General features: G+C 49.1%; 11 protein-coding genes across 11 annotated transcripts; 7 read left to right on the top strand and 4 right to left on the bottom strand.

The window, feature by feature from the left end:
• Nucleotides 1-615: 615 nt before the first annotated feature.
• On the top strand, nucleotides 616-852 carry N7481_002986 (uncharacterized protein; the record flags this gene model as incomplete). The annotated part of the gene is made up of 1 exon (XM_057262205.1): nucleotides 616-852. The coding sequence occupies one exon, from the start codon at nucleotides 616-618 to the stop codon at nucleotides 850-852; it is 237 nt and encodes a 78-aa protein (XP_057123866.1).
• A 1,392-nt stretch (nucleotides 853-2,244) lies between these two features.
• eng2 (putative GPI anchored endo-1,3(4)-beta-glucanase) lies at nucleotides 2,245-4,149 on the top strand (the record flags this gene model as incomplete). Its single annotated transcript, XM_057262204.1, has 1 exon — nucleotides 2,245-4,149. One exon carries the CDS (start codon nucleotides 2,245-2,247, stop codon nucleotides 4,147-4,149), a length of 1,905 nt encoding a protein of 634 aa, XP_057123865.1.
• A 2,658-nt stretch (nucleotides 4,150-6,807) lies between these two features.
• Nucleotides 6,808-8,374, top strand: N7481_002984 (zinc-dependent alcohol dehydrogenase; the record flags this gene model as incomplete). The annotated part of the gene is made up of 5 exons (XM_057262203.1): nucleotides 6,808-6,919; nucleotides 7,000-7,095; nucleotides 7,170-7,397; nucleotides 7,463-8,043; nucleotides 8,096-8,374. The coding sequence occupies 5 exons, from the start codon at nucleotides 6,808-6,810 to the stop codon at nucleotides 8,372-8,374; spliced, it is 1,296 nt and encodes a 431-aa protein (XP_057123864.1).
• A 788-nt stretch (nucleotides 8,375-9,162) lies between these two features.
• N7481_002983 (cupin domain-containing protein) lies at nucleotides 9,163-10,065 on the bottom strand (the record flags this gene model as incomplete). The annotated part of the gene is made up of 2 exons (XM_057262202.1): nucleotides 9,163-9,623; nucleotides 10,005-10,065. The coding sequence occupies 2 exons, from the start codon at nucleotides 10,063-10,065 to the stop codon at nucleotides 9,163-9,165; spliced, it is 522 nt and encodes a 173-aa protein (XP_057123863.1).
• Nucleotides 10,066-10,568: 503 nt separating this feature from the next.
• Nucleotides 10,569-13,914, bottom strand: N7481_002982 (AMP-dependent synthetase/ligase; the record flags this gene model as incomplete). Its single annotated transcript, XM_057262201.1, has 3 exons — nucleotides 10,569-12,756; nucleotides 12,810-13,558; nucleotides 13,612-13,914. Coding segments are annotated over 3 exons (3,240 nt in total), but the record flags the coding sequence as incomplete, so codon positions are not given.
• A 2,108-nt stretch (nucleotides 13,915-16,022) lies between these two features.
• On the bottom strand, nucleotides 16,023-17,102 carry N7481_002981 (sugar phosphate isomerase/epimerase family protein; the record flags this gene model as incomplete). The annotated part of the gene is made up of 1 exon (XM_057262200.1): nucleotides 16,023-17,102. One exon carries the CDS (start codon nucleotides 17,100-17,102, stop codon nucleotides 16,023-16,025), a length of 1,080 nt encoding a protein of 359 aa, XP_057123861.1.
• Nucleotides 17,103-17,778: 676 nt separating this feature from the next.
• Nucleotides 17,779-19,183, top strand: N7481_002980 (uncharacterized protein; the record flags this gene model as incomplete). Its single annotated transcript, XM_057262199.1, has 4 exons — nucleotides 17,779-17,949; nucleotides 18,015-18,150; nucleotides 18,235-18,358; nucleotides 18,409-19,183. 4 exons carry the CDS (start codon nucleotides 17,779-17,781, stop codon nucleotides 19,181-19,183), a joined length of 1,206 nt encoding a protein of 401 aa, XP_057123860.1.
• A 108-nt stretch (nucleotides 19,184-19,291) lies between these two features.
• On the bottom strand, nucleotides 19,292-21,409 carry N7481_002979 (putative glucokinase regulator family protein; the record flags this gene model as incomplete). The annotated part of the gene is made up of 3 exons (XM_057262198.1): nucleotides 19,292-20,222; nucleotides 20,277-20,653; nucleotides 20,723-21,409. The coding sequence occupies 3 exons, from the start codon at nucleotides 21,407-21,409 to the stop codon at nucleotides 19,292-19,294; spliced, it is 1,995 nt and encodes a 664-aa protein (XP_057123859.1).
• A 991-nt stretch (nucleotides 21,410-22,400) lies between these two features.
• Nucleotides 22,401-23,965, top strand: N7481_002978 (putative MFS transporter; the record flags this gene model as incomplete). The annotated part of the gene is made up of 4 exons (XM_057262197.1): nucleotides 22,401-22,544; nucleotides 22,610-22,817; nucleotides 22,892-23,156; nucleotides 23,212-23,965. The coding sequence occupies 4 exons, from the start codon at nucleotides 22,401-22,403 to the stop codon at nucleotides 23,963-23,965; spliced, it is 1,371 nt and encodes a 456-aa protein (XP_057123858.1).
• A 481-nt stretch (nucleotides 23,966-24,446) lies between these two features.
• On the top strand, nucleotides 24,447-25,195 carry N7481_002977 (uncharacterized protein; the record flags this gene model as incomplete). The annotated part of the gene is made up of 2 exons (XM_057262196.1): nucleotides 24,447-24,726; nucleotides 24,798-25,195. 2 exons carry the CDS (start codon nucleotides 24,447-24,449, stop codon nucleotides 25,193-25,195), a joined length of 678 nt encoding a protein of 225 aa, XP_057123857.1.
• A 1,455-nt stretch (nucleotides 25,196-26,650) lies between these two features.
• Nucleotides 26,651-27,588, top strand: N7481_002976 (uncharacterized protein; the record flags this gene model as incomplete). Its single annotated transcript, XM_057262195.1, has 2 exons — nucleotides 26,651-27,147; nucleotides 27,198-27,588. The coding sequence occupies 2 exons, from the start codon at nucleotides 26,651-26,653 to the stop codon at nucleotides 27,586-27,588; spliced, it is 888 nt and encodes a 295-aa protein (XP_057123856.1).
• Between the last annotated feature and the right edge of the window lie 19 nt (nucleotides 27,589-27,607).

Here is a 27,607-nt window from a genome sequence, read left to right as displayed (position 1 = left end):
ATTGGCTTCTGGCCCGGACCTGCGTCATGGCGACGTCCAGCTGGCAAATCGCCGGAGTCCATCCCAGCACCATGGACGCTCGAAAAGCTTCTAGTCTTGCGATGCCGAGGACATGGCGCTAGGCTTTCCAACCCATGAGACTGACCGGATGATCCACCGGCTGATGGTGATCCCCGCAAACTATAATGTAGATACGAAGTCAAAGCTTCACCCGACACCTACAACAGATATTGGGACGAGCCTAAGAATTACACGGAGGCAAGGGCAATGGTGGCAAGGCATTTATTTCCCGCTCAGTATCTCTTGTTAAAGGCGTTCGACGACTCAAGCCTGGCCACAGCTGATGTCAGGCCTGCGTTGAGTGGCGGCGGAGGCTTTGGTGGCCAATACGAGTGCAAGAGATGTATACCTATAAGAGCCGGACAGAGGTCCCGATTTTTTTCCACGGTCATCATCGCATCACCGCATCACCGCTTGCAAGTCATCTTTCATCTGAAAGGGTCGCAACGGTTTCTGGTTGATCCCAGTTACATCATAGTATCAGATCATATCACGAAACTCATCGGCATCTACTTCCACTTCCGCTTCCTCTCCTTCCATCTCCGCTTATTCGCCATGCCGAACCTGTTTAAGGAAACCAACCTATTCGAGCCCGTCGATGGGTCCAATTCAATCTACGGTCGGATTCTGCAGAATAAATTTCCCACGGGGACGAATCCCGATCCTTATGAGGTGGACCCTCTTCCGGTGGCCGAGTTGGAAATGGAGGATCCCTTGAGCGCGGAGTATCGGTACCACGATGAACCGCTTGGTATGTGTGGAGCTGGGGGCTTTTATTCGGAGAGTCTTTGAGGTGATGTGACGCTGATTCGTTTTGTACAGCACAGGATAAAGACGATGAGAGTATTCATCTGGGGAAGACTCGGCCAGTGCCGATGAAGTAGATAGATACTAGAATATAAAAGAATAGAATAGAGTATTAGAACCGAAGAGAATCAATTTGACCACTCAATACTAGTAGTAACTAACTAGTAGTTAGTGGTGAACACATGAAACACTGGCAGCCACTGCACTCCGCAGGTTCGTCTCAATAGTACTGTGCTGTGAATGACCTACTGGATTTTCAATACTGCTAGAGTCTAGCACCTTGCATCTACTCTGCTACTAGTAATCTCCTTATTCTGGTGTGCTTAGAGTAAATACTACTCGTAGTATACTCTAGTATTACTCCTGCTGTAGTAGTTGGATGTCTTGGCAGTCACACTTTCCATGGGAACGTCAACGTCAACTTCAACTTCAACTTCTCCTTTTCTCTTCTCCAAGTCCCACTGCCGACCGTCGCAAATTTCGCCGACTACTAGTACCAGTTAGTACTTAGTAGTGACTACTCCTCCGGTCGCGATGTGGATACCCAGGATCAATTCAGCCGGCCTAGTCTCCAGATCGACGCGGGCGCGCTACGGCAACAAGATCATCAACACCGGAATGTGAGATGATTCATTCGATCATCCACCACTGCAACACACTCCCTTGAGGTGATCTCGTACACATGAACTGGAGAACCTCATGAGACAGATCAGTCCACGGTGTTCACCGTATGCCCATGGAGACTCATGGATGCCCCTGATGGCGTTGCTAGTGGTGTTCTCCTGTTTCACCGATCGTTTGGCGTCGTGCAATCACGTTTCAAGTTGACACTTCCAACCCTTTAGGCGCCGGACGGTGGCCACTCACGCCCTTCCCATGCCCCACTCCAATGAAGAATGGATGATCTTCCACGTCGGGTGGATAGACCAGCTGGGCTAGACTCCTCCTAGACTGCTCATTTTGGTGCTGGCGGGCTTCGTCACCGCCGCTGCTATGGCCTGAGACGTTGCATTCACCAGGCACCGGCCTGTCACTGGTGGAAGATGATGGGTCCAGGGCAAGGTCCAACAAGTGAATAAACTGTCTCTGATTATTCCCAAGAATCTACAAAATGCCAGAGACTGCCTGATCTCGCGCCTTCTCCCCTCCTCTCTCCACGCGTACATTCTTCATTCTTTTCTCCTTGTTTTGTTGACAATCCGGCATTGTCGAGCCTCTCCTTTTTGCTCTCTGTCCTTCTTTATCGTCTCTACGATCGCTTCCAATCCCTTCTTTTATTTTTTTCCCCCTCTCCTTGCGCTGCGTTTCTCCCTCTGAATTGCTAGCCAAGCTTCTTCATATTTTATTATTATTTGTTTCATTTTTCTACGAGGAGATATGGTTTCCTCATCACTTTCGCTAAGCGCTGGTTCGCTTTTTCTGCTGGGTCTGGCCTCGTCTGCGACTGCCAGCCCAAGCTATTCGCTGGTCGAGAATTGGCATGGCGACAAATTTCTGGATTTTTTCAACTTCCACGTCGGTAAAGACCCGACCAATGGCTTCGTCAACTACGTCGACCAGAGCAGTGCTGAGAGCTCGGGGCTGGTAAAGGTACTTGACTCGGGCAGTGTTTATATCGGTGTCGACCACGAGAAGACAATTTCGACAAGCTCCCAAGGCCGTGATTCAGTGCGCATCGGCAGCAAGAAATACTACGACGAGTCCCTGGTGATCACTGATCTAGCCCATATGCCCGGCAGCGTTTGTGGCTCATGGCCTGCATTCTGGTCAGTCGGCAAAAACTGGCCTGGTGACGGTGAGATTGATATTATCGAAGGCGTTAACCTCCAGGACCATAACGAGATAGTCATGCACACCGCTGGTACCTGCAGTATCACCGATTCTGGAATGACGGGTAGCGTCAACGCCACTGGCTGCGGTGAGGACCTCGGTACAGTCGGCTGTGTTATCGAGGGTCAGGAAGGAAGCTATGGTACCTCCTTCAACAAACAGGGCGGGGGTGTCTATGCAATGGAATGGACCGACGCGCACGTCAAGATCTGGTACTTCCCTCGCTCCAAGATTCCCGCCTCCATCACCAGTGGTAAGCCCGATGTTAGCCAATTCGGTACCCCGATGGCCTTGGTTCAGGATGGCTGCGACGTTGCCAACAGCTTCAAAGAGCAATCTTTCGTCTTCGACGTCACCTTTTGCGGTGACTGGGCTGGTGGTGTCTTCGGCGAGTCCGGCTGCCCTATGTCCGGCTCCGACTCCTTGGCAAGCTGCCACAGCTACGTCGCCAACCACCCGGCTGCCTTCAAGGAGACCTACTGGGAGATCAACTCTGTCAAGATTTACCAAACCGGTGTGAAGCGTATCGCGGAGACCACCACTGCCAATACTGTCGCGACCCAGGCCACTGCTACTCACGCCTCCGTCGCCAAGGATACCACAACCAAGACTTCTATCACCGACCACACCGTCACCAAGGCCGATGCGGCGCCTTCCTCTACCTCGCAGACCGAGGCCCAGTCTGCTGCTGTTGAGACTTCATCCACCCGGGCAACCAACGCTGCCGCATCCGCTGCCACTTCGGAGGCTGTCGGTATCATCGGCGAACTGACTCCTACTTCGACCGCTGCAGCTGCTCCCACCACGGCAAATGTCGCTACGCAGGCCGTTGTCGAGTCCGCGTCCAAGGAGACAAGCTCCAAGACCACCCGAATCGTGACTGAGTTCGTTACCGCCACCACCACTCTCTGCCCAGTTGCCGAGAGCTCGTCTGTCGCCGCGATTCCCGCAAACCATGAAACCGCTGCCTCCTCGTCGGTCGTCGCAGAGACTGCTAAGGTTGTTGAATCAGCCAACTCGTCCCCAGTTTCCGAGTCAGTTCCCACCCAGCCCCCGACCGCCTCGCAGTCTGCCAAATCCGCCGGGACACAACAAGCAAACGCTGCCACTACCCAGGCTGCACAGTCTCCAGCCCCTACGACTCCCATCGGTGCCGATGCCATCTCCAATGCGCCCGCTGAGCATGGATCCTCCTCCACCCAGCGTCCCCTTCCCACCATCATCCCTGCCCCTGGTGTCAACCCTGACTCTGCGAGTGCCATTGCCAACCAGCCCCAAACCTCGAAGGCACTGATCCCCACCGCAACCGGTGCTTCTGCCCCCTCTGGCAGCACCTTCCCGGGTACCCCCAGCAGCTCTGGCAACTTTGCTCTCTTCACCAGCGGAGCAGACAAGCTGTCGGCTAGATTCTCACTCTTTGCCGTTGCTCTTGGATTCGCCATGGCGGTATGAGATGTGTTGTTGAGTTTCTGTTTCATCTAATAAGCGTTTTTGCATTCCGTATTTGATGGTGGCGCTTGCTTGATTTCCCCTTGATTTCGACATATATAACATAGGCCCTTTGTTCTCGTCCATAGATCATAATACAGTACTTCCCGAAACTGGTGCGACCACCTACCCTCTTTGATTGATTCTCCAGCCCCACCGCCAAGACACACTAGTCCATACTGAGAGCTTTCCCGGAGTACAATTGTAAGTTAGACGTGTATTGCTTCTTACAGTAGATTACATATTACTGTCAAGTAACGTAGTTCCCGGCCGTCCCGAACAACCCATCCAAAATCGCGTCTTCCTACCTTCGTACCAACTTCAACCACCTACCCTACCACCAATTCGCACTGAATCTTCGCAGAAATTAGCCAATCAAGAGGGCAAGATTCTATTGGCTCTTTCAGATTTAAATGACGGCCGTGTCAAATCTCTTCGCGCAGCAGCGAAGCTATACGCAATACCGCTTACTACCCTATATGATTGCGTATACTGCCAATCTTCTCGCGTTGATTCTCGCCCATCGGGCCATAAACTGACCCAATTAAAAGGGGATTTGCTTGTTTAATGGATACTCTCTGTGGATTTGCGTAGAGCAGCCCCTACGCCAGCTACTACTGTACGAGATATGGCTAATATCCTACTGGCTACGCATAGTAGCCAGCCACTATCTACTGTCAGCAAAAATTAGCCATCAACATTCATTAAACAGTGCAATTAGCTTCGAACACGCTTCTCGCAGAGATACGATTATCAAAGGTCCCTAAACAAAGACCCTAAGTCACATTGGCAGTGGTTTCTTACTGTACAATCTATAAATGATAAGAAAGGTATTCAACCAGAGGATATCTACAATTTTAATAAGACAGGATTCGCATTAGGTCTTATTGCAAATCAGAAAGTAGTTACGTACGCTGAATACTACGGTCGGAGGTCTCTTCTACAGCCAGGAAATCGTAAATAGGTGACTACGATTGAGTTAATCTATACAGATAGCTATTCATTACCGCCATATATAATCTTTAAGGGTAAGGTTACCCTTGCTGGTTGGTTTAATAACCTACCAAAAGACTAGCGATTTCAGGTCTCAAAGAACGGCTGGACTACTGATGAGATTAGTCTACGTTGGTTACAAGAGCTGTTTATCCTATCAACAAATTCGTATATATACGGCCGATTTCGTTTATTGATTCTCGATAGGTATAGTAGCCACCTTACACCCCAATTCGATCGAATCTGTACAGAAAACGATATTATCCCTCTTTGTATACCTGCACATTCATCACATCTATTACAACCACTAGATGTTGGCTGTTTCACAGTACTTAAACGCGCATATGGTTACTTTATAAGCGATCTTGCCCGTATGGGATATAACCATATCGACAAGTTTGATTTTTTAGATAACTACCAACACACACGGCTAGAAGCCTTTCAACCAAATACTATTTAAAACAGCTTTATAGCTACTGGTATAAATCCAGTAGATACAGAAAGGGTCCTTTCTAAGCTGAATATCTCTCTACAAACATCTACACCATCAAACAGCCGACCAAGCAGCAGATCTAGCCAATTCACACCAAAAACGCCTAGGACAGTGGATCAATTGCATGAGCAAGCATCCTCGCTTAAGCAATTACTAAAGCAACGGTCAAACAGCCCTCTAACACCATCAAAGATCTTACTAGATCAGATTATCAACGGCCATATGATAGCGCTACACCACACTGCATTACTTGCGCAAGACAATGCGAATTTACGTGTAGCAAATGAGAAGAAGCGCAAGAAACGCAATCGGTCGAAGAGGCATATACCCTGCGAAGAGGGTTTGACCGTCGAAGAGGGCCTACAGCTAGTTGAACAGCTAAATCAGCCAGTGGAAGGTAATGAGATAGGATCGCATGGGCAGGGCGAATTGCCTAGTCAGGTAAATCCACCACGTACTAGGGCCTCACCTAGGTGCAGTGGGTATAGGGAGATTGGCCACAAGATTAATGTATGTAAAAATCGCTTTATCTAGTTAATTTAATTAGTGTTGGTTGAGATAATCGATCTCGAAATTTTTTAATGGGGTTGGGTGTTCGGGACGGCCGGGAATTACGTTATGGACTTGCGTATAAATTCAATACATCCGACACTTTGAAAATCATAGGTGGCCCCACCAGAAGGCCATGAGCTTTTTAGTCCCACTGGCCCTTCGGAGGCCTAGTTCGATGAGCTTGAAACATGGAAGCCTAGAACACCACCTCTGGCCTGGCCGATGTCTCGGGCACCAGAGGTATTTGAACCCTAACCAGCCTAGAACCACGTAAAGGCGAAGCGTCTCACTTACATAGTATTAATGCCCACGTCAACGACTTGTGTGACGTCAAGTTGAGCCACTATCTCAACTCACCCCATCGCTTCATTTGCTGAGATACAACCATAGTGCTATAAACACGTAGACATAAGAATGATGTCAAGAAACCATGACGCCTGGCTGTCCAGTAAGACAAATATATATCCCTCCTTCAATCGATTTGAATGCGAAGGCTTCCAGCCGAAGACCAATTTATTAAAACAAAAATAAGTAATTACATTCACAAAATCAATTCGAGCTGAAATTCTTGGTGGAAGTACACAATGTGTGCCTCGATCACCACAGACGTCAGCAACTATGGGGCTCAGGGATATGGCGATCCAAGCCATAGGATGAAAGCCTTGACCTGGCAAGGGAAGAATTCGGTCAAAGTTGGTCAGCCATTCTGCCCATCACGACCTTCATTTCAATCTCTTGAAATAATGAGCTTTTCTTGCTCATACAATTTGTTACAGTGGAAACGGCTTGCCCAACGATCATCGATGAAGGCGATGTCATACTTAAGGTGACGGGTAGCACCATTTGTGGAAGTGACTTACACCTATTCCACGGTATGTCGTGACTTTTTAGCAGTTAATGAAGTATCGCTGGATCTGCTCATGCGGTATCTGATATCGATATATAGAGGCTATCCCAGATCTCCACAAAGATGATATCCTGGGCCACGAGTTCTGCGGTGTTATCGCAAGCGTGGGGCCCGCAGTCAAGAAGGTTAAAGTAGGCGACCGCGTTGTGGCATCCTTTCAAATTGCCTGTGGGCAGTGTTATTATTGCAAGAAGAAGTTATCCTCAATGTGCGAGCGGACAAATTCAAGCGAGGCAGCCTATAAGCTATATGGACGTCGAACAGCTGGTATATTTTCTCTTTTAACGCCTATGTTGATGTTAGTGAGGCTATTGTACTAATGCCCGTCCTAGGTATGTTTGGATACTCCCACTTTACGGGGGGCTTTGCTGGTGGGCAGGCGGAATATGTTCGTGTCCCATACGGTGACGTGAATCTTCTTCAGCTGCCTGACGACGTCCCTGATGAAAAAGGTCTCTATCTTTCTGATGTTCTAGCAACATCTTGGAACGCTGTTGTTGATACTGGGGTTGAGGAGGGTGATACTGTGGCAATCTGGGGAGCTGGACCAGTTGGGCAAATGGCCGCTGAGTTTAGCTTCTGCAATGGTGCTAATAGGGTTATCCTTATTGACGGCGGCCATGGTAAATGGCGACTAGACTTTGTCAAGAAGATTCTACCCAAGCTTGAGACAATCGAGTATACGAATCTCTCGAAGGGCGAGTCTGTTACCTCAACCCTGAAGAAAATGTGTGACGGCCGTGGGCCTGATGTGGCGATTGAGTGCGCCGCTGGTGAGTATACGAAAGGATGGGGTCATTACTTTGAGAGGCTGCTGGGTATGGAAACGGATACGCCTGAGCTTATCAACGAGATGATTACCTCTGTCCGAGGGTTCGGGCGCTGTGGGATCACGGGCGTATATGCCGGTTATGTATGTGGCACCTTCCCTATGGCAAAATAATTCTCCTGACGTGGTAATACAGTGTAATCACTTTAACATCGGCTCCTTAATGGAGACCGGGATCCGTCTTATTGGCAATGGACAAGCCCCTGTACAAAAATACTGGAAAGACCTGTTGAAATATATTCAGCAGGAGAAGATCCATCCCCTACATATGGTCACCCATCGGTTCAAGCTCGAGGACATGGAGCAGGTTTATGATTTATTCAATAAGCGTGACCCGGGTATGCAGAAGGTTTTCGTCCAGACAAAGTTTTCCGCCCCTCCAGCAGCAGGGACACCTGCGTTAACAGAACTCTGAGCTTTCACTATGTTGGATAAAAGTTAACTGAAAAGCTCGGATATTTTATGTGGGTTTCATGTCTTTTCCATTATGAATTGGGCGCTCAAAAAAACAAAATTGCGAAAGTTATATTTATTGAAATCATACTGCAGTGAAAAATGAGGGTAATCCTTAAAAATGTTCAACTGGAATCGAGGAGCGTGCCATATACCTTCGCTATTCTGTTTCTCTTAAAACAAAAGCCCAGACAAGAAATCCTAGAGAATCTTGTTTGCAGTACTGAGGATTTTCCCATAATATTTCGTATAACTTATGTGCTGAGTAGAGAAGCTTAAAATAAGATTCCCCTTTCTATACTATTCGTAGTGCAGGCGAATGCCTCCAATATACGTGATTTTTTCTTCAGCTTGACAGTCCAAACATTCGTATATATGAGAGCGCCAGACCTGTATCTACTTCTACCTACCATCTACACATCTCAGCTCCGAAATACACTGTTTTCTACGTTTTGATCCATTGTCTTCGTTAAACTAGTCTGCTAGGGCCCCATGGTTCTCCCTCTTGATCTGCCTGTTTTGACAAAGCATGCTAATATGCAATCGACCCGCTACACTAGGTATCAAGAGAAAGGAAATGCGTTGCTTGCCATATTCGAAGTAATATGATGATATGAATACACTCGTATAGACATGACGCCAGGAACTTTTTTAAGATCTGAAACTGAATAATTGGCAAGTCCTAACAAACCCAACAATGATTTTTCACTTCAGCCTCTGCGGTTCGAGCGATACACCTCTGCACATAATTTAAGCCTCATGCAGAGACAGATTCAAGTCTTGACCAACGACCTTTCCGCCTTCCAGTTGCACCTGTTCGATAGGTTGAAACACGAAAAAGACACGTAAAACACCAGAATTGTCTTTCTTTTCAGTCATATTCCGCCAAGCATGAGCCGTACCTCGTTGAACAAATACATCACCCTTTTTCAGTAACTTTTTCTCACCGGAATCAAGGACTAATTCTGTAGTGCCATCAATTATGACACCATAGTCGAGGGTCGCTGTTCGGTGCATCGGAACCGCTGAACCTGGAGGTACCTCTATAATTGTGCAGGAGGTGCCGTTTGGCGGATTTAAAGGCGATGGATCCGAGAGCTGGGAGTGATAGTGCTTAATGTCAAGATTGGCCTTGGACTCTGGGGTTGCAGAAGTTGGAGGGGAAAGCCCTTGCACAGGAAATGTTTTGGTATTGAAGGCCAGAGCATAGTCTGAAGTTGTAGGCTTGCCGGGGGAACCGGGAACCCAGTAAATGATACCTGCTCCCCAACTGCGTCACTAAAGATAGCTCGGCCGCTTGTAGGATCATGGGTTGTTATGATGCGACGAAGCGGCTCGGGCTGTCTTTGTCCGACTGACATGTTGAGATCAATATCAAAATAGAATAGAGCGGATACCTAGGTATAGTGTCATTCAGCACTTAACACGTTAACTGAGCAATATTGCGAATTAGATCCCAGCAACACTCCCTACTATATATTATTAGCTGTATGAGGCATATGACGTAAATGTAGATCATTGTAAAGCCATAAGTTAATAATGGATCAATGTCTCTTCATAGGATGAAAAGACATCATTGACTTTCAATTTACCATTGACCACTTTACCAAGATCTGGGAACCCAAGGAATGCTTTCCTCCACATGATAGGCATGTTCTTATTCAAAGGATCATCTTAAGATCATCGTCGCATCATTCAAAACATTAATTCATGAGCAAATCATGGGTGAAAGTGGTTCAGCATAGTACTGTGTCACTTGAACATGGGAGTGGCAAAGAAAAGTCACACCTAGATTCTCGAGGCTCTTGAGTTTGACTGTTTACATCAGAGTGGAAAATAAAGATTCTAGTTCCTTGAGTTGCTAATACAGTTACGAGACTGTACGTATCAGCGTAAATTACAGTAACAATTTGATACAGGAACATTGATATTCCGGGTCTATTCCTGATATAGACTAATGAGTCTTGGCACTGGGGTTGGAGAATCAATCGAAGAGTGTAGGTGGTCGCACCAGTTTCGGGACCTACTGTAGTCAACAATCCTCGCCGCAATGCTTCTCATCATGTCAATTAATAAAAATGTCAATTGAATTCCAATCAAATGCTCTGAACATCTAGCCAATCTATACCAACGCCTTCCATGACAATTTCATCCTGTTAAGCTTTCATCCACCGATTCATCCAACCTCGCACGTAGCAATTCAGTATTCCATCCTCAATTACCCTCAACCTTCCATTTCTCAGAGTAACACTGTCCCGCTCAGCCTTCTCCGTGATAAACCCCTTCGGTCCAAGCTTTGAACCAGCGCCGTACATCTCTTCATAATGATCGATCAGTTTGACCGCAGGGTTGATATGCTCTTCACCCCGCTCTTCGCTCTCACGAAGTCTTCGCATCCATTTTTCAAAACTGACAATCTCGAATTGGAATCCGTTTTGCTTCAAAGTGGAGAGCATTGCTGACCATGTGAATTCACGAGAATTACACACGTTATAGACCGAGTCTATCTGCCCACATGTTATCTTCTCTGGTATAAAGCTAGAAGTGTGATTTTCATCTTGACTGCCTTCACTATCCGGGGGATTCGATCTCGAACTTGGACGGGTACATGTCTGGACTATCTCCACAATTATAGAGGCTAGCTTGTCAACTGGAATCCAGCTGCAAGTAAGACTTAGATCCGGCATTACCTTCAGCGTCAAGGCTGACCGGATGAGCAGTGGTAAAGCTTCCGAGTCATTCCACAGACCCTTCTTCGAATGACCGGACACTTGGCCGATGCGAAGGGAGTAGGCGTTTGCTCCTGAATTGCGGGCATTGGCCACGATGTGCTCGCCAATCAATTTGGATTGTCCGTATCCCATGTATGCTTCAGTGAGGTTGGCTGGGGCTTCTGGGACTTCTTCGACGGACCGAAGGGTTGTTGAGATTGATGAGCAGAACATTAGGACTGCTGGGTTGGATTGTGGAACTGAGAGGGATAGTTGGATCAGGCTGTGGAGTCCGTGGATGTGTGATTCGAACTCGGACAGTGGGAGGTTGAAATTGACTGGCCATGCGGCGTGGATGATGTGTGTTGTTGTGCTTTGAATCTGATCGAATGTCTCTTCGTCGAGACCGAGATTTTTCTGATCTAGGATGCTGTGTAGAGATATTATTTTTGATATCTGATCGACTGTGAGATGAAGGTCCCTTTCGATGAGACTTTGGAGAACAGCCTCCTGCGACGATGTTTTTCGAGTCAGGCAGTAGACTACCGAAATGGAATCGTCTTTCAGAAGTTCATGAAGGACATGTGCCCCAATTGAACCAGTTGCACCCGTCAGAACCACGGATTTGGAGTTTGAATATGGACTGGGTTGGGCGATGTGGTTCTGGAAAGACGAATATTTCTGTATCAAATTCGATATCGCCGTCTGGTCGTCTTCGGTCGATGTCACAGATTCACCTTGCTGGAGAGCGCATATATTTGCAGCAAGACAGGCAATGCTCCCACTATCGTATACCATGTTGAGGGAGATTTCCTGGTTCTCGAAATAGAATTTTTGGAGAATTAGTCTTCGGAGCTGGATTGCCCTCAGACTATCAAATCCCTCTGCGAAGAAATTCGCCTCAACGCTAGATAGGGAAATTCGTAGTTCATCACGACAGAGTTTCTCCAAGAAAGACTTCGTTTCGACAAGACTTAACTGAAGGTTTCCGCTGACCTTCTCGGCCTGTGCATAGATACTGTCGATCAGATCTGCGTAAAGTAGATAAACCTGAGCTCTGATCATAGATCCTTTGTCGGTTCGTGGAAATTTAGAATCAAAGGGGAGAATGGCGACCAGATCGATTGATATTTGAGAGAAACGCTCTGCGCGGGAGTTCGCCTCCTCGACCGTGGGCCAGATGGCTTGGAGGAATTCTTGGTCGCTGAGACCAAGACTCTCGGCCTCTTGCGAACGAATGACAAGTAGGCCCGGGGTCACTTTGCCTAGTCCCACAATTACAGCTTCATGGATAAGACTGTTCTGCTTGATGAAACCCTCAATGGGAAGTGGGAGCACCTTTTCCCCGTTCACAAGTGTGACTCGGTCATCCAATCTGGATGCATATTTCCATCGATTTGGGATTGTGGGATGCGGCGTAAATACGTCTTTCGAATGAAACGAGCCGGGTGGTTCATTTGAGTTGGATGTTGTTAATGCTGGATGGCCGGCCAAATACACACATTCATAGAGGGAGTCGCCAATGGGTTTCATCCAGATATACGGTCGGATGTTCTCGAAGAATTTGAGGTAGTTCCAAAAGGGATCTCCCTCAGGTCGCGATATTGACTCGGCTACCAAGCCTGCTTCGGTCCTAAATTTCCACGTTAAAATGAAGAAGTGCACGGAAGTTGATGCAAAACTTACAAGCCAAATGAACCACTGAACTTCACACCCTCTCTCACCAGCCGATCGCCAAGTTCATCGGGGCATGGCGCACCTCCGTATGTAACAAGCTGGCACCTTCGAAGGCAATCGATCCCACGTGGACTATCCACTAATAGTTGTAGCATATATGGTACCGCTGCTACGGACTCAGGCTGTGCCACCTCTAACACCGAAACCACTGGTTGAGCCGTTAGAGGGATCGCTGCATTCCACATGTACGCAGTCTTTCTCATCCACATCGCCTGCAATGCGGTGGAGATACCATGCAAATGGTACCACGGGAGTGGATTGAAGGAAGTCAACCCCGGCCCTCGAAGTGGGTGCGTCATCAAGGCTCGGTGTGTGAGATATAGAGGTTTCGGGGTCCCCGTGGAACCAGACGAATGGAGAATAAGTGCAACTTTGTTCTTCTGAACTTCGGGATTACGATTGCGGTGCAAGACAAAAAGTGACGTTTCGCTAGTGTCGAGGGATGCAACTGGCATTGGGCGACAGCTCAGTAATTTCCGTTGCAAAATTTCACCCATTGTTGTCCGAGTGCTTCCGGTACTCCCATATATGATAGTATCACATTGAGCCGAGTCAAGTAGGGAGACACATGCCTCTGCGGACAGACGTGGGGAAAGCATCATCACGGCGTATCCCAATCGACTCAGAGCGAAGAACGTGATTACCATGTTGAGGTCCGAGAGCGTAAGAAGTGCCACTGTGCAGCCGTTTCGTTTCGGCTGTGCGAAATTGAGATTAATATCTAGCAATTGCAATTGCTGCAGGGACTTACTGGTTGGAAACCATTGACCATCAGTACCGAAGCAACCTGGTCGATCATCTGGTCCAGATCTTGGCCTGTATAGTAGCTGTATGATGCCGCATCGTTTTCTGAATTGGGATATGCGAGGATTGGTCTTTGGACAAAGTCCGCAGCTCGGTGTCGAATCAGGTCGTCAAGAACATGGAGTTGTCCGAACTTCTGCACCAATGGATCCGAGATACCGGAAGAGGCCGCGGGTGCGGTCTGATCGCCTTGTTGGATACCCATGAGGATACACAAGAACTTCAGAAGAGGTAAAATTTGGATGAAAATGCCTAAGACGAGAAATGGTGATACTTAAGGGATTCGTTCTGTGCCGAAGTCAAATATTAGCTAGGCTCCTATCATACACTTTCTGTTTATCCTCACTGCATTCAGGATTCTCGGGATGCTGCTGTCTTTCCGTTTTTAGTTGTGGATATCCGTTCTTAGTTGTTGGCGCTCAAGCCCCCAAAGTCTAATTTATGCTATGCCAAGGCTCTCTGGGCTCCTCTTGCCGAAGGTTTGATCGCGCCCTAACTAACCCACCCGCCTAGCTTAGTTCTCCACCGTTCACAGCGTGGCGCCAGTTGGTAGATAGTTTTTTACACACTCTAAATGTCATTAAATGTATCCATCAACTGTATAATTCAGTAGCCTTTTTCAACTTTAGTCCTCTGAATTGTTGAATCAATATATTCTTCAGTGATACTCCGTACAGTTTGATGGGATGTGAGTTTATTTCAATAAACTTCCAAGGTTGCATACTATAGTGCTATCCTGGGCCACTAGTGCCAACCAGCCAGCTGTTCATCGGAGGAAATCTTATACTGATCCTATACAATATCTGTGTGCACTCAGCTGTTTGAGTCCTGTAAAATTACAATGTCGGGCACTAATGCACGCTAATGCGACTTCAATCTGGTAGCCAGACAGTGTACGAGTACTCCGCAGTTCGCCAGCCGATGCCAAAAACAAGCCACGGGCTCCTTGAATAAAATACTCTACTTTCTAACATTGGGGCTTATGTGGCAGTAATCACAGCTGAGCGACGGTGATCCAATGGCAGCTGCAGGTAAGCTGATAATTATGCACAGTGGATATTCTGTTACGTGATTTGTCGATTGCTTTCTGTATAATAAACCATTCTCGCATGCGGTTCAGCGACGGTCTGAAATGATTTCAGCTACGGAGTAAATAACTACGACATTAGTTGCAATCACGACCGGTGGTGGTGGTTACACTGCAGGTGTGCCCGAGTTGCTGTTCCGGTTCGCATTGAAATCCCGTTGGCCAACAACAGCTTTCATCCCGCTGTCACGAGTCAAGGGGTACAAGCCACCACCGTGAGCGGACCGGCCGTTTGTACTCTTGGACCTGCGCCAATCTAGCAAAAATCACTGATAATAACTAAGATAAAGGGGCGTTGAGAAGTATACTTCGTTCTTGGTTAACACTGCCGAAGTGGATTAGCAGACCCATAGCTGAAAACAATGCCCATTAAGTAGAGGACCATAGCCAAGGCATTTAGCTGATTGAATTACCGACCAAATGAACACGGGTATTGAAATCTACATCCCGAACATTGCCGAGGTCCACTAACTAGGCAGACTTGCTAGACCCGGCCCACATCATCAACAGGTATTAGGAGAGTATGAACTTAGAAAAAAAATTGCAAGTCCTGCTGGTATTGTGCAAAATCCCGCTTGATACGGGGGACTAGATCCGAGAAATCGATGAGTCCTTGCGTTGACTCAACGGCCGCTGGGAACGGTCCTGCAGAAACCCCTTGTGGGGCAATCTGGATCAGATCGCCCTTTTATATGTGGCCAGGTATGTCAACCGTTCGATCGGGACTGTACATTCCAACTTTGTTTGCCGTTGATTGGTTTCCAAGGACGGCCCGTGTATGTTAGTCGCATTCCCCGCGGAACTGCATAGATTGCCCCGGTGGAGCGAAAAATGAATCAATACAGGTTCATGGTATTTGCATGTCTGACCTGTCACCTTTTCTAGAAGACTGAGTGCTATCCTGCTAGTCTGTATTTCGTACATTCCATCTGCCCAAGGCATATCGATTGTACCGGGTCTCGAGACACGGATCCGGTGTATTGTGTTAATTACTATCGGCTCGGTCAAACAATATGAGATTCAAGGGATTCGCTAGGGGCTTTCAGACAGGGGTGCCGTTTAGTTGATAGAGCTTACCTATCCCTTTGCCAGTGATATGAGATAACTCGTTTTAGCTGGTTCCTTAGCTAGAAGAACGTTCGAAGTCAAGGAAGGGATACATATGAATATGCCAATGTTTTCTAGTATTTGAAGAATGGTGAAGGAACGCCGTTTAAACTTAAAGCCCCAACCACGACCCAAAACAGGAAACCAGGAATCTAAACCAAATTCTAGAAGGCAATCGCCTTTCCCTTTTCCACCGCCATCAATCGTTCCAACATCCTTCGCCATGCCTGGCTTGCCCTTACGGCATGTTCATCCGGTACGGATGGGTCGTCCACCCCGGTAGTTCTGGAGAAGACTTCCATACTAACCCATCCGGTATAACCTATTCCGTTCAAACAGGCTTCTGTCACCGGTACTATAGGAAGATACCCGCCCCGCTCTTCTTCACACGGGAACAGACGAGCATTCCGTGACCAGGCTAGGAGCGTGGATAGTCCTGGTGTCCGAAGGAAGGAAGATTGCGGGTCTACCCTCTCACCATCAGCTAGCTGTACCATCATGACGCGGTCCGGGTCAATATCTCGGACGAGTCGATCCATTGATGCTCGTAAATCATCGTCTACACTCGGGGGTCCTCGTCCGGATGGACTGGTCGGATCAGCCCACACCCGAGCTGCAATGTTAAACGTATCCAGACATATACCCAGATTTGGTCGGTTGGCTCGCTTGACGATTTCCCAAGAATCCTCCCACGTATTGATGTAAGTACCCCATGCCAATGCTTCATAGGCGATGCGAACCGGGAATGCCACATCAGCCGCTTCAGCCAGGTCTGCCACTAGCCGATTCCGGTCACCTGTGATCTCAGAGGAGTCGAGGAAGGAGGATGGAATGAGAATGAAGAGACTCTCTCCAAGAATCTTGGATAGCTGCACCCAGTGTTGGAGTTCGTCGATACGTTGAGCATGTTGCACAGGATCTATCAAGCCTTCATAGTGTCGAAAAGGTTGAAGCGCTAGAACCTGCAGGCCCCGCTCGGCACATAAATCGTGAATGGCGTGCGCAGCGTCGATCTCGTATTCTCGGTCGGTGCGGCCCGTCGACTCACATTCGTGGGAGCGTAGCGTCTTGGCTAACTGTGCGAGGTCGTCATGGAACAGTTCCAGACCTTTCTGGCCGTACTTTGCTGCCGCATCGATTTTGGCTGTGATGGAGTGCAGATTCGCAGCACCGAGGCTTACAGTAGCGACAGCTGGCTTCCAACGGAAAGCGTCTTCAGCTGGTGGAGTCGGGAGTGAATGCATCGGGCGCTAGTGATTGATAGTCTCGGCAAGGGTTTGAAGATGTCAGGTGGCAAGAAGTGTCTTCGGTCGTCAGGCGTGTGTATAAAAATACTTCATTTCAAACACCATCGGCTTGACAACTCCCACTGTTCAAATTTAAATCAAACAGATCCACGAGCACCTGATGTCAACGCATCTGTTTCCGTGTCGATCGGAGACTCTTCAAGGTCAGGGGTGAGCAAATGCGTCAAATAAGTGGGCCGATACAGTCAATCGATGGTCCAGAACTCAATCGATCCAATGGCAGATATCGCTGCGTGCAACCCGCACTCCACTGACGCGGGAGAAATGTACCGTTGGGAAATTGCAAAGTATGTCCAGGAATCTTCCGGGTCTACCTTCGAGATGTCCGGCTTGCTGTCGTGAGCTGCTTTCGGGTGGCGGGGCCGTTTGCTGGCTTCTGGTATTGTCCTCGGAATGGCATGGCTGATGAGCTAACCCTCCGAGGATAGCGCCGCATCCGATGCAACTACCTAGGTACGAAGCTGAGGACGGTGGCCATCTATTATGAGAAATTGATATAAAATGGACACTCTGGACCGGGTAGAAGAGGGCTGCATCTGCCATTGTCTCGGGTACCAGTACTACATACAAACTTCTGGCGCATCTCTCAATACGCACTCTCCTCCTCGATACCATGACCGTCACCACTCCACTCTACTCGATGGTGAACCATCTTGGACAGTTGGCCGTGCAGGAAGGCTCGAGCCCTTCACCACAGACCCACCTGGAACTCTTGCGGATGATCGACCAACTTAGACTCGCCGTTGAATCGCCGACGGAAACCATCCTACGTCTCATCTACCAGGTATAACAGAGCGCCACCAAGCTGGTCGTTTTGTGAATTAAATTGCTGACGTGACCGACCACAAGCCCCCGCAGAATGCCGCATTACGCACTGTCATTGACATGCGAATATTTCCGCTGCTGATGGGAAACCAGTATCGCGAGTCGGGAATTTCTGCCGATCAGCTAGCAAAGTTTACCCATGCAGAGAAAGATCTGGTCGGTAAGAATCTCCAAATTTCTTTATCTCCGGCTGAGATCCTACGCCACAGGTGTCCTTGGCAGATCCCGCTAATCAGCTAAATAGTCCGACTGATGCGTGTCATTGCATCGTTAGGGCTTTGTTCAACCCCAGCTCCGGAAGTGTATCGGGCCAATGATAAGACGGTGGCATTGATTCAGCCTATTGGTAGAGACGGGGTACCGTGCATGTAAGTACATGCATGCAGTCTTTCCTTGAACCCACTGACATGTCAACCAGATACGACCTCACGGTGCCTACCTTGAGCAAGCTCCCCGAATACCTGCAGACTCACCAATATGCCAATCCACAGGAGTATACCTTGTCCCCGATGAAATGGGTTGTTGGCCAGAGTCAGTTCGAGTGGCTGGCATGTCATAAGGATCAGCAGGCGCTGTTCAACTCGTATATGGCGAGTCGCCGACAAGGCCGACCAATGTGGTTTGATACATACCCCGTGGGGCGGTTGTTGGGTCATGGGGTACCTTATAAAGACAGCGTCTTTCTAGTTGATGTGGGTGGTAATCAAGGCCATGATTTAAGCCAGTTTCGATTGAAACATCCTCACTTGCCAGGTAAGCTGATTTTACAAGACCTCCCCGACGTCGTCGAAGGCGTGTCCAGTAGGGACTCGGGGATTGAAGTGATGGGGTATTCATTCTTGGATCCCCAGCCAGTGCAGGGCGCGCGGGCCTACTATTTCCGATCCATCTTCCATGACTGGCCGGATCAAATCTGCCAGCAAATCCTGCTCAATACGATCTCGGCCATGGCCACGAACTACTCTCGCATCTTGATTGTAGATTTCGTGTTGTCGGACACGGATACTCCACTCATGCAAGCGGCGTTGGATATCCAGATGATGAGCATTGGTGCCGGCGTCGAGCGATCAGAGCGCCAGTGGCGAGTTTTGCTGGATAGCGTTGGACTGGAAATCAGTGGAATCTGGAATCAGTCGTCGGGGATGGAATCGGTGATTGAAGCTGTGCCAAAAAGCTCGACGGTGACAAGTTAAGGAAAAGAAGAAGCGGTAGAAATATGATTACTGTTGTAGATTTTATTTTTCCTAGCCATTTCCAAGGCAATTTAAGCTAGTAACTTCTCTAATTTGATCAAATTCGTTCTATTTTAAGACCAAGCCCTTTGCGACTGTTTCCGCCACGTCCTCGACGAGACGAATCGACCGAAATTGCAATCCACTCTGCTCTAAATGTCCTCGTAGCGCTGCTTGATATTCACCATTCTTCATCAATCCTCCAGTCAAGACAAGTTCCGACTTTTCGGCAGCCGAGAAACCGTTGGATCGACTATCAGTCAAACGAGCAAGGGTCTTATTGATGAGACGAGAGACTTGAAGCTGAACGATTTTCTTTGCAGCATCGTTGCCCTGGGCAAGTCTCAAGACAGCCTCTGCCACCCCAGCAATTCGAGTCTTGATATTCCGACCTTCTTGCGTAGAAAGAATCTCCGTCAAAAGATCAATACTTCCATCTTCTTCTGTAGGACACCCAAGCTTCTCGATAACAGCCAGCTCAAGTTCACCTAGATCGTGCGATTGTAGTCCCAGGGTGCGCTCTTCTAACACATCCAGCGTGAATTGGATCGCCTCACGGCCAATTGAATAGCCTCCACCTTCGTCCCCCAGAATGTGCCCCCAACCCCCGGAACGAGCCACGCGAACATACCCATCCTCCTGGTCCCAGTTGTATCGCATGGCAACACTACCAGTACCCGCGATCAGAACAACTACTGGCGGATGGTTGTCGTTGGAAGACACGGTAGCAGGCAAAAGATCTACATCGCTAGTCAATCGGAACGCGCCAGTTGTATGATTCAAGCCAAAGGTCTCGCTAAGTTGAGGAACCAAAGAGTCCTTCAGCCCGGTACGATCCAAGCCAGCCACCCCAATCCAGACCGAGTGGAATACAGTCTGCAGATAGCCTTTCCAGGCGGATGCGGTCAGCTCCTTCTCGGGAATGTGCTGTTTCAAGGCATTCTTGGCGGCTTCGATCAATGTGGATACTACTCCATCCACATTCGAAATGGCATCGGTACTAGTTTGCAATGTTAACGAGCGAAAAAGTCCCAACCAAGAAACGATATCATACAGATTGCATGGACCGGCATATCCGCGAGTCGTGTTTCCTGCTGCATCGGCAACTACCGCAGCGCACTTGGTACCTCCTCCATCAATGCAAAGCGCGAATTTCCTCGCGACCTCATTCGATACGGGCCGGACATTTGTCACTGCCACGTCCAGTGCCTTTGAAAGGATCCCCCCTGCATGCTTCAGATCTCCCTTGCAAGTTTCGACAGACTTGCCGGTCTCCGCAACAAGAAGAGCAAGCTTAACGCTGTGCTCACACTCGCTGAGCAGTTCGTCCAGATCAGATTCTACCATCGCGGCACACTTTGAGCTCAGTCGCTTCAGAATGTTCTTCGAACGCTGTTTCAGTTTCAAATTGGACGCTTGGAGATCAACCATCTGTATAATTGTTAATTATCATCGCTTGTCGTGAATGTTTAGGCACTATAGTGCCAAGAGAGCCCATACCATGTTACCGTAAGTCTTTCCAGTTCGAATCATTGTGCCAGTACTGAGCATATTGAGAACCAACTTTGTCGCCGTTCCAGCCTTCAATCTCGTGCTTCCAGTAACAACCTCCGGGCCCGGAAGAGGTGCGATCAGAAAGTCCACATTTCCAGACATTCCGATCATAGAGGGTTTCGCGCAGACAACACCAATAGTGAAACATCCCAATCTCTTGCCGAACGCGAGACACCCAAGCACATATGGTGTACGGCCCGAACTGGCGATTCCAATGATGCTATCCAGTTCGGGATTGAGGTTAAGATTCCTCATGTCCTCTTCGCCAGCGTGCTCGTCATCCTCGGCACCTTCTTGGGCTTGTCGAATTGCCGCATCTCCACCAGCGATTAACCCGATGAACTGTTCACGAGGTGCTGCAAAGGTAGGTGGTATCTCCGAGGCATCCAATACGCCAAGTCTGCCGCTGGTTCCGGCCCCGACATAAATCACTCTGCCTCCTCGGCGCACGCGCAATGCCAACCCATCGATGGCACCTGCGATGGCGGGCAGGCACGGTGTAACACTCTCGGAAACTCTATGGTCGTCCGCATTAATGATGGTGCACATCTCCAATGTTGAGATGCGGTCGATATTGACGGTCCGGGAATTGACCCCTTCCGTCTGCAGATTAGTCAAATTGCCGAGATCCATACTTGTAGGTTGCTCTCTGTTTGGGGGTTTTTAAGTTCGACGGGATATGAAATATCGAATAGTCGAGCAGCTTTGTGCAAATCGCAGCAGACTGGAATATGTGCAGGCTACGTGCAGGAGAAAAGCTTGCTCAGATGTGATGTGACACTGTTGTTCTTGCAAACCCGATCTCGCAATGCCGGCGCTAACCAGCAAATTTACCGACATCCGATGAGCCAAGCCGATACCAAACTATTGCGGGGGGCGTTACTAGACAATGTTGCAGCGAGCCCCCCCTTCGTATTCCATGTTACAGCCTCACGCGCCACATGTGTTTCTAGGCGAACCCACTTCGGTTCAAAGAGATGTGTGGCCGTGGCGGTTTATGCACACTATGTTGCTTGTGTTCTGAGTGGCGCAATGAGAGACATTCCCATCGACGTAGGTGAAGCGTGGGAGGTGTTCGTTCAGCTTATGCAAATTCAAACCAAGGTTTAGCTAAAATTAGCCCAGAGTTGAGGCCTGTCAGAATATTGTACACTGTCCGACTGTCGACAAATCAGGTCACACTCACACAAGCAATCAAATTCTTCACTGGCACCTATCGCGTGGTATTTCTGGATCCATGGTCGGGCCTGACCCAACACGCGAGACGTGGAGAAGCTCGTTTTTCTTCCCCAGAAACCTGCCCAATGTGGAGTACGGCGGTACTGCGGCAATTGTGAAGTCTGGGTGCTCGGTTCCTCGACAAATGTTGATGATCAGAGATTAGAATGCATTGTCGTGAGTGGTCTAATTGGCTTGATAGTTCCCCCCCCACTTCAAATACCACGACATCTCAGGAATCTAGGGATTAGCGTCGTCAGGGTCGCAACCCGCACGTCCTCGAATTGCCCAGCCCACATTCAGGCCGCCGAATCGAACCTGAAAGCCCTTCAAAGATCGCCGTCTCCCCGGAATTTTGTGGTTTTTTGGTTTCCCCATCCCATCATCCCCGCCAATCTACAGCAACATGGAGGACGGCAACCGCGTGCAGGAGACGACTGGCTCGATGTCGTCGGAGCCACACAACAAACGCTCGACTTTGTACACCATTTATTCGAATTCTTGGTTCCAGATTCTGTTGATTAGTTTTATTTGTTTTTGTTGTCCTGGGGTGAGTCCACCAGCCACTTGGAGCGCAATTGTTCGTGTTTTGCGTGATGCTCATTCTCGTTATAGATGTACAATGCCCTCTCAGGACTAGGAGGATCTGGACAAGTCAACCAGGCTGTTGCTGCAAATGCCCAGGTGGCTTTGCTTTCTGCGACTGCTGGTACAGCGCTGTTTGTCGTTGGTCCAATCTTCAACCGCGTCGGCCCTCGCGTCTGTCTTCTCATCGGCGGCTGGACTTATCCCTTGTATTCCGGCAGTCTGCTCTGCTTCAACTGTAAGCCGTCCATTAAAACTTGAAGATATACTATGTGTTATCTATGACAACATGACTGCTAACATATTTGCTAGCTACTAATAATGGCTCCTTCGTCATCGCCGCCGGTGCAATCCTCGGTATCGGCGCATCCTTCCTTTGGGTTGCGCAAGGAGCCATCATGACGACCTACGTCCCTGAATCCCAAAAGGGTCGCGCTATCGCAGTTTTCTGGATCATCTTCAACCTTGGCGGCGGCGTCGGTTCACTCGCTAGTTTCGGTCTCAACTATAACTCCACCAGCGGCACTGTTTCCAACGGAACATACATCGCCCTACTCATCTTGATGGCAATCGGCTGGTTGTTGGGCGTATTTATTTGCCCACCCGCTGCCGTACGCGTTAAGCAGCTCCAGGCGACCCCCGAAAGAAGAGAAGAACTGGAAACAGACCCTGCTCGTTTCAGTGCGTGCGATCGCAGACTGGCGCGTGTTGTGCATGTTACCCCTGTTCTTCTCTGCAAATGTCTTCTACTCTTACCAGCAGAATGTCGTCAACGGAATGACCTTCAACATTCGATCCCGTTCGCTGAATGGCGCCCTCTACTGGATTGCGCAGATGCTGGGCGGTCTGATCATCGGTCTCATCCTTGATCTTCCTGGTTTCAGCCGTCCTACGCGTGCGCGTATTGCTTGGGTCTTCCTCTTCGTGACTGGTATGGCAACTTGGGGTGGTGGCCTGGCTTTCCAGAAGTGGTTCGATGAGCGTACAGCGCGGGGTCTGAAACAGGATATCGATTATACCGATGGGTCTACCTCGGTCGGTCCGATTTTCTTGTATATCTTCTACGGCACGTACGATGCCTTCTGGCAATCCTTCTGCTACTGGTTGATGGGTGCTCGGTCTAACTCTCCGGCTGTTACTGCTGTTCTGGTGGGCGCTTATAAGACTTTCCAGAGTGCCGGTGGTGCCATGGCGTGGCGCATCAATGCTATGGGTAAGCCAGCTATGACGCAGTTTGCCTTGGATTGGGGTCTATGTATGGGGTCGCTGGTTATTGCCATCCCCACTGTACTTGCAGTGACTTTGACCAGTGAGTCAGATGATGATATCAATGCGCAGCGCATGTCAAGCGATGATGAGAAGCCCCAGGCCCAATTGAAAGAATAATATGATCATGGAGGGGGTAATTTTGTCTGTTCTTCATCGCACCCCGTCGCATCCTTATACATGGAATCTTCTATTCACGATAATTGTACACATTCACCTGTCCAGTTTATATTCCTCCGGTCTATAGTCCGGTATTGTAGCCATCTCGGAGTTGCGCCGTGGTGATTGATAGCCATCCCACTTTCCCAGGGATGATATTATAAATTAAATTAAAGTAAATTAAGATAGTATCTAACTATATAATGCTTATTACTTCTCCCTTACCTGCAGAATCAATGATGGTGTTGCCAATCGCAATATACCACCCGTCTCATGGTGGTAACCAAGGTAGTCGTATACTTCAATTACCGAGCGGCAACTGGCCAGTTTATCCGCCGACTCCGCAGCTTCCTTTCCTCTTCACTTCCCTTTACCACCTCCTCTCTTCTTCTCATCCTCCTCAATTCCTCCCTCCTCCTCGACCTCCACGCCCACTCTCACAATGGGTCTCATCAGTCGCACTCTCAAGATTTCTGCCGCGGGTACGGTCGCCTCCATCGGTGTCTTCTTCGGCGCCACGCGCAATGACGTCTTCCAGCCCATGGACTCCTCCGATCCCATCTTCTCCTCGCCTTTCTTCCAAAAATATAACCCCAACCGCAACCCCACCCTGCATGATGTCTGCGTCCGTCGAATTGAGCTTTCCAAGATCGAGCCCTCCCTGTTGGAGAAGAAGGGCAAGCTAGTCGAGGCCTTTTGCGCCGGTGTCTGGGGCGGCATGGGTGAGTCGGTTCCTTCGCATTCGAATTGATACGCGTGCACAGCTAATCCGCCAATCTTCTCTCCTGTCTAGGATACATGGCTCAACGCGCATACTTCGCCAATAAATACCAAGGCCCCGAGACGGCCACCCACCTCTGGGATCGCAAGGACCTCCTCTCCAACACCTACGAGGTCGGCACCGTGATCACCGACCACTTCGAAGTCCTCGAGAAGACCGACGAATCTATCACCGTCCGCTGTGGCGATACCCCCCGACACCCCGACATCCGCAAATCCGACGGTCTCTTCGAAATCTCCGCCGTGGTCAAGCAGGAGGAAGGCATCGCGGAGTTCAAGCTGAAGAGCTGCTTCTACCAGGGCGAGGGCAAGGCTGAGGGTTCTCCAATGGGTCCCGTTATGACTTGGTTGCATCAGCAATATACCAAGCTCTGGATGGAGACTGCTATTCTGAAGAATGTTGTGAAATAAGAGTCCGTGGCTGAGGGCTTGCGACCATTGGTGTATATACATTTCCATTATGCTCTACGACTTGACACTGCTAGGTGGGAATGAAAGGAGTTCCCCTGGCCAGCCTGTGCCAAAAGGGACACAAACCTTTGTGTGGATTTCCCAGGTTATCGTGAAGGAAAAGAGAATTTCAATGTAGAGATGCGATGCGATCAAGAAGGAGACAGAAACCTCACTCGGCAATGTCATGTTCCACTGGGAGTAATCTAGAGCTCATTAGTACTTTGATTATTATTATCTATCTTCATTCAAGTTCAAGTTTGCAGCCAAGAAGCTATATCAGGGTGTTGTGGCAGATCCCGTGATATAATACTAATACTACTAGGAGCGCCGAGTATCTGCCGCAATATTCCTTCGTCACCCCACAACCTCCACAACCTCCACAATCACCCCCAGTTCGGACACGAGCCCTGCTGTGGCCATCGTTCTACCAGTATAGAAGTCGATTAATTACAAATCAATCACTTTCGATCCTCTACGGACATTCCACCCTCGGGATTCCCGAGCGGCGCCCTCCAACAGGCCCAACGATTCTCAACAGAACTGAACATATCCTCAAGGTTCTGCAAAACGATGGCAAATGCACGATCGTCAAATCCAATTCGGATGGTATGGAATCAGGAGAGACGTGCTTTGCTTCATCTCGACCATTTCCAGCGAGGACTGGGTCGGTACGCCTCGTCACCGACCTCGGGACGATCTCCACCAGGCGCAAAGAATGTCGGAAATCCCGGACATCTCTCCTCCCTATCCACATATTTTCTTTCTCACCGGACCCAATGAGGCCAGTCCCTGGCCAATCGTGCATTATTCCCTATTATCTCAACTACTTCGACTGTGGGGAAGCCCTCGTCACAGGCCGATCGTCTGGGGATATTTGAGGACCCAGCTTCGCCCCGTGCCGACTGGCTGATCGACTCTCCTTACTTGGTTCCGGGGTCGATAACACTTTATTCACGACGACCGATCATACAGCATGACAGATACTAAAGTGGAATCAAACCTATACTCAACATCCAATCATTTGGAGTCCAGGCCTGATCGGGATGGGCACGATGTTCCTTCTGTGGCGGACTTGAAGTCGACTTTGGACACAGCAGAAGAAGATCCAAATAACCCCCCAGGTAGATTCCCCATACTCAATCCGGGCGAGGCACAACTAACTGGTGTCTGTAGAACTGGTCTTTGACCGCCAAGATTTGCACATATCTGACCATCTGCTCCTTCACATTTCTCGCCAATACCAACTCCAGCAACTTTACCGTCGCGACCCAGGCAATCATCAAAGAATTCAACGTTACCCAAACCCAAGCTGGATCCTTGGTCTGTTTCAATGTCTTTCTTTTCGGCGTGGGGAATATCTTCTGGGTTCCGCTGATGCGGGTCGTCGGCAAACGTCCGGTTTACCTGGTCTCCATGCTGCTGCTCTGCATCATAAACGTATGGTCGAGTCGGGCCAGTAGCTATAACGAACTACTTGCATCTCGCATTGTCTCTGGATTTGCAGCGGCCGCGGCAGATGCCACCGTTCCGGCGGTGGTGGCCGATATGGTCGCAGCCAAAGACCGGGGCCACTACATGATGTTTTTCCACCTTGCCATGACAGCTGGTCTGTTTGTGGGTCCCATGATCAACGCTTTCCTCGTTCAGCAGCAGGATTGGCGCTGGATGTGCTACTTTATGGCAGTCGCTGTCGGGGTCATCTTTGTGGTCTCAATCTTTACTATTCGGGAGACTTCTTATCTCAAGCGACACCGAGATGAGAGTAAACGGACTCATCTTCAGTGGATGTCGTTGACTATCGGATACAACCGGGATGCCTCATTTTTCCAGACTCTGCTGGATATCCTGGGCAATGCTACTTACCCACCAATTCTCTGGTGTTCATTCACTATCGGTATCTCCGTTGGATGGTGAGTAGCCTCAATATCATATCATGTCTACCCTTTTAACATTGGTTTAGGAATATTGTCGTTCAACTAACCTCCTCTCGGACTTTTACCAAACCGCCTTATAACTGGAAGCTAGGGAGTGAGGGTCTTTTCCTGCTGTCGGGGTTCATTGGCGCAGTGTTGGCCTTTTATATCGGTGGTCGACTAATCGATGTCGTCTCGTCCCGAAGTACCGCACGACATGGCGGCGTCCGTATGCCCGAGTATCGCCTACCTGCTATTATCATCCCCGGTGTCATTGGACCAGCTGGGATTCTTATCTTTGGACTCTGCATTGCCCACAAAACACATTGGATCGGCCCCGCATTTGGATTTGCCATGCAGGCCTTCGGTCTCGCCGCCATCTCAAACGTGGCTGTGACATACTGCCTGGATTCGTACAAACCGGTATGGCATGATTAATACTCTCTCCTCGGTTGCA

The sequence above is a fragment of the Penicillium waksmanii genome (genome assembly GCF_028829765.1).
Source record: "Penicillium waksmanii strain IBT 27052 chromosome Unknown utg000004l:1.0-5674109.0:1.0-5678898.0, whole genome shotgun sequence".
NCBI lineage: Eukaryota > Fungi > Ascomycota > Eurotiomycetes > Eurotiales > Aspergillaceae > Penicillium > Penicillium waksmanii.
Note: the sequence above shows the minus strand (reverse complement) of the source record. Positions and strands in the feature narration are given on the sequence as shown.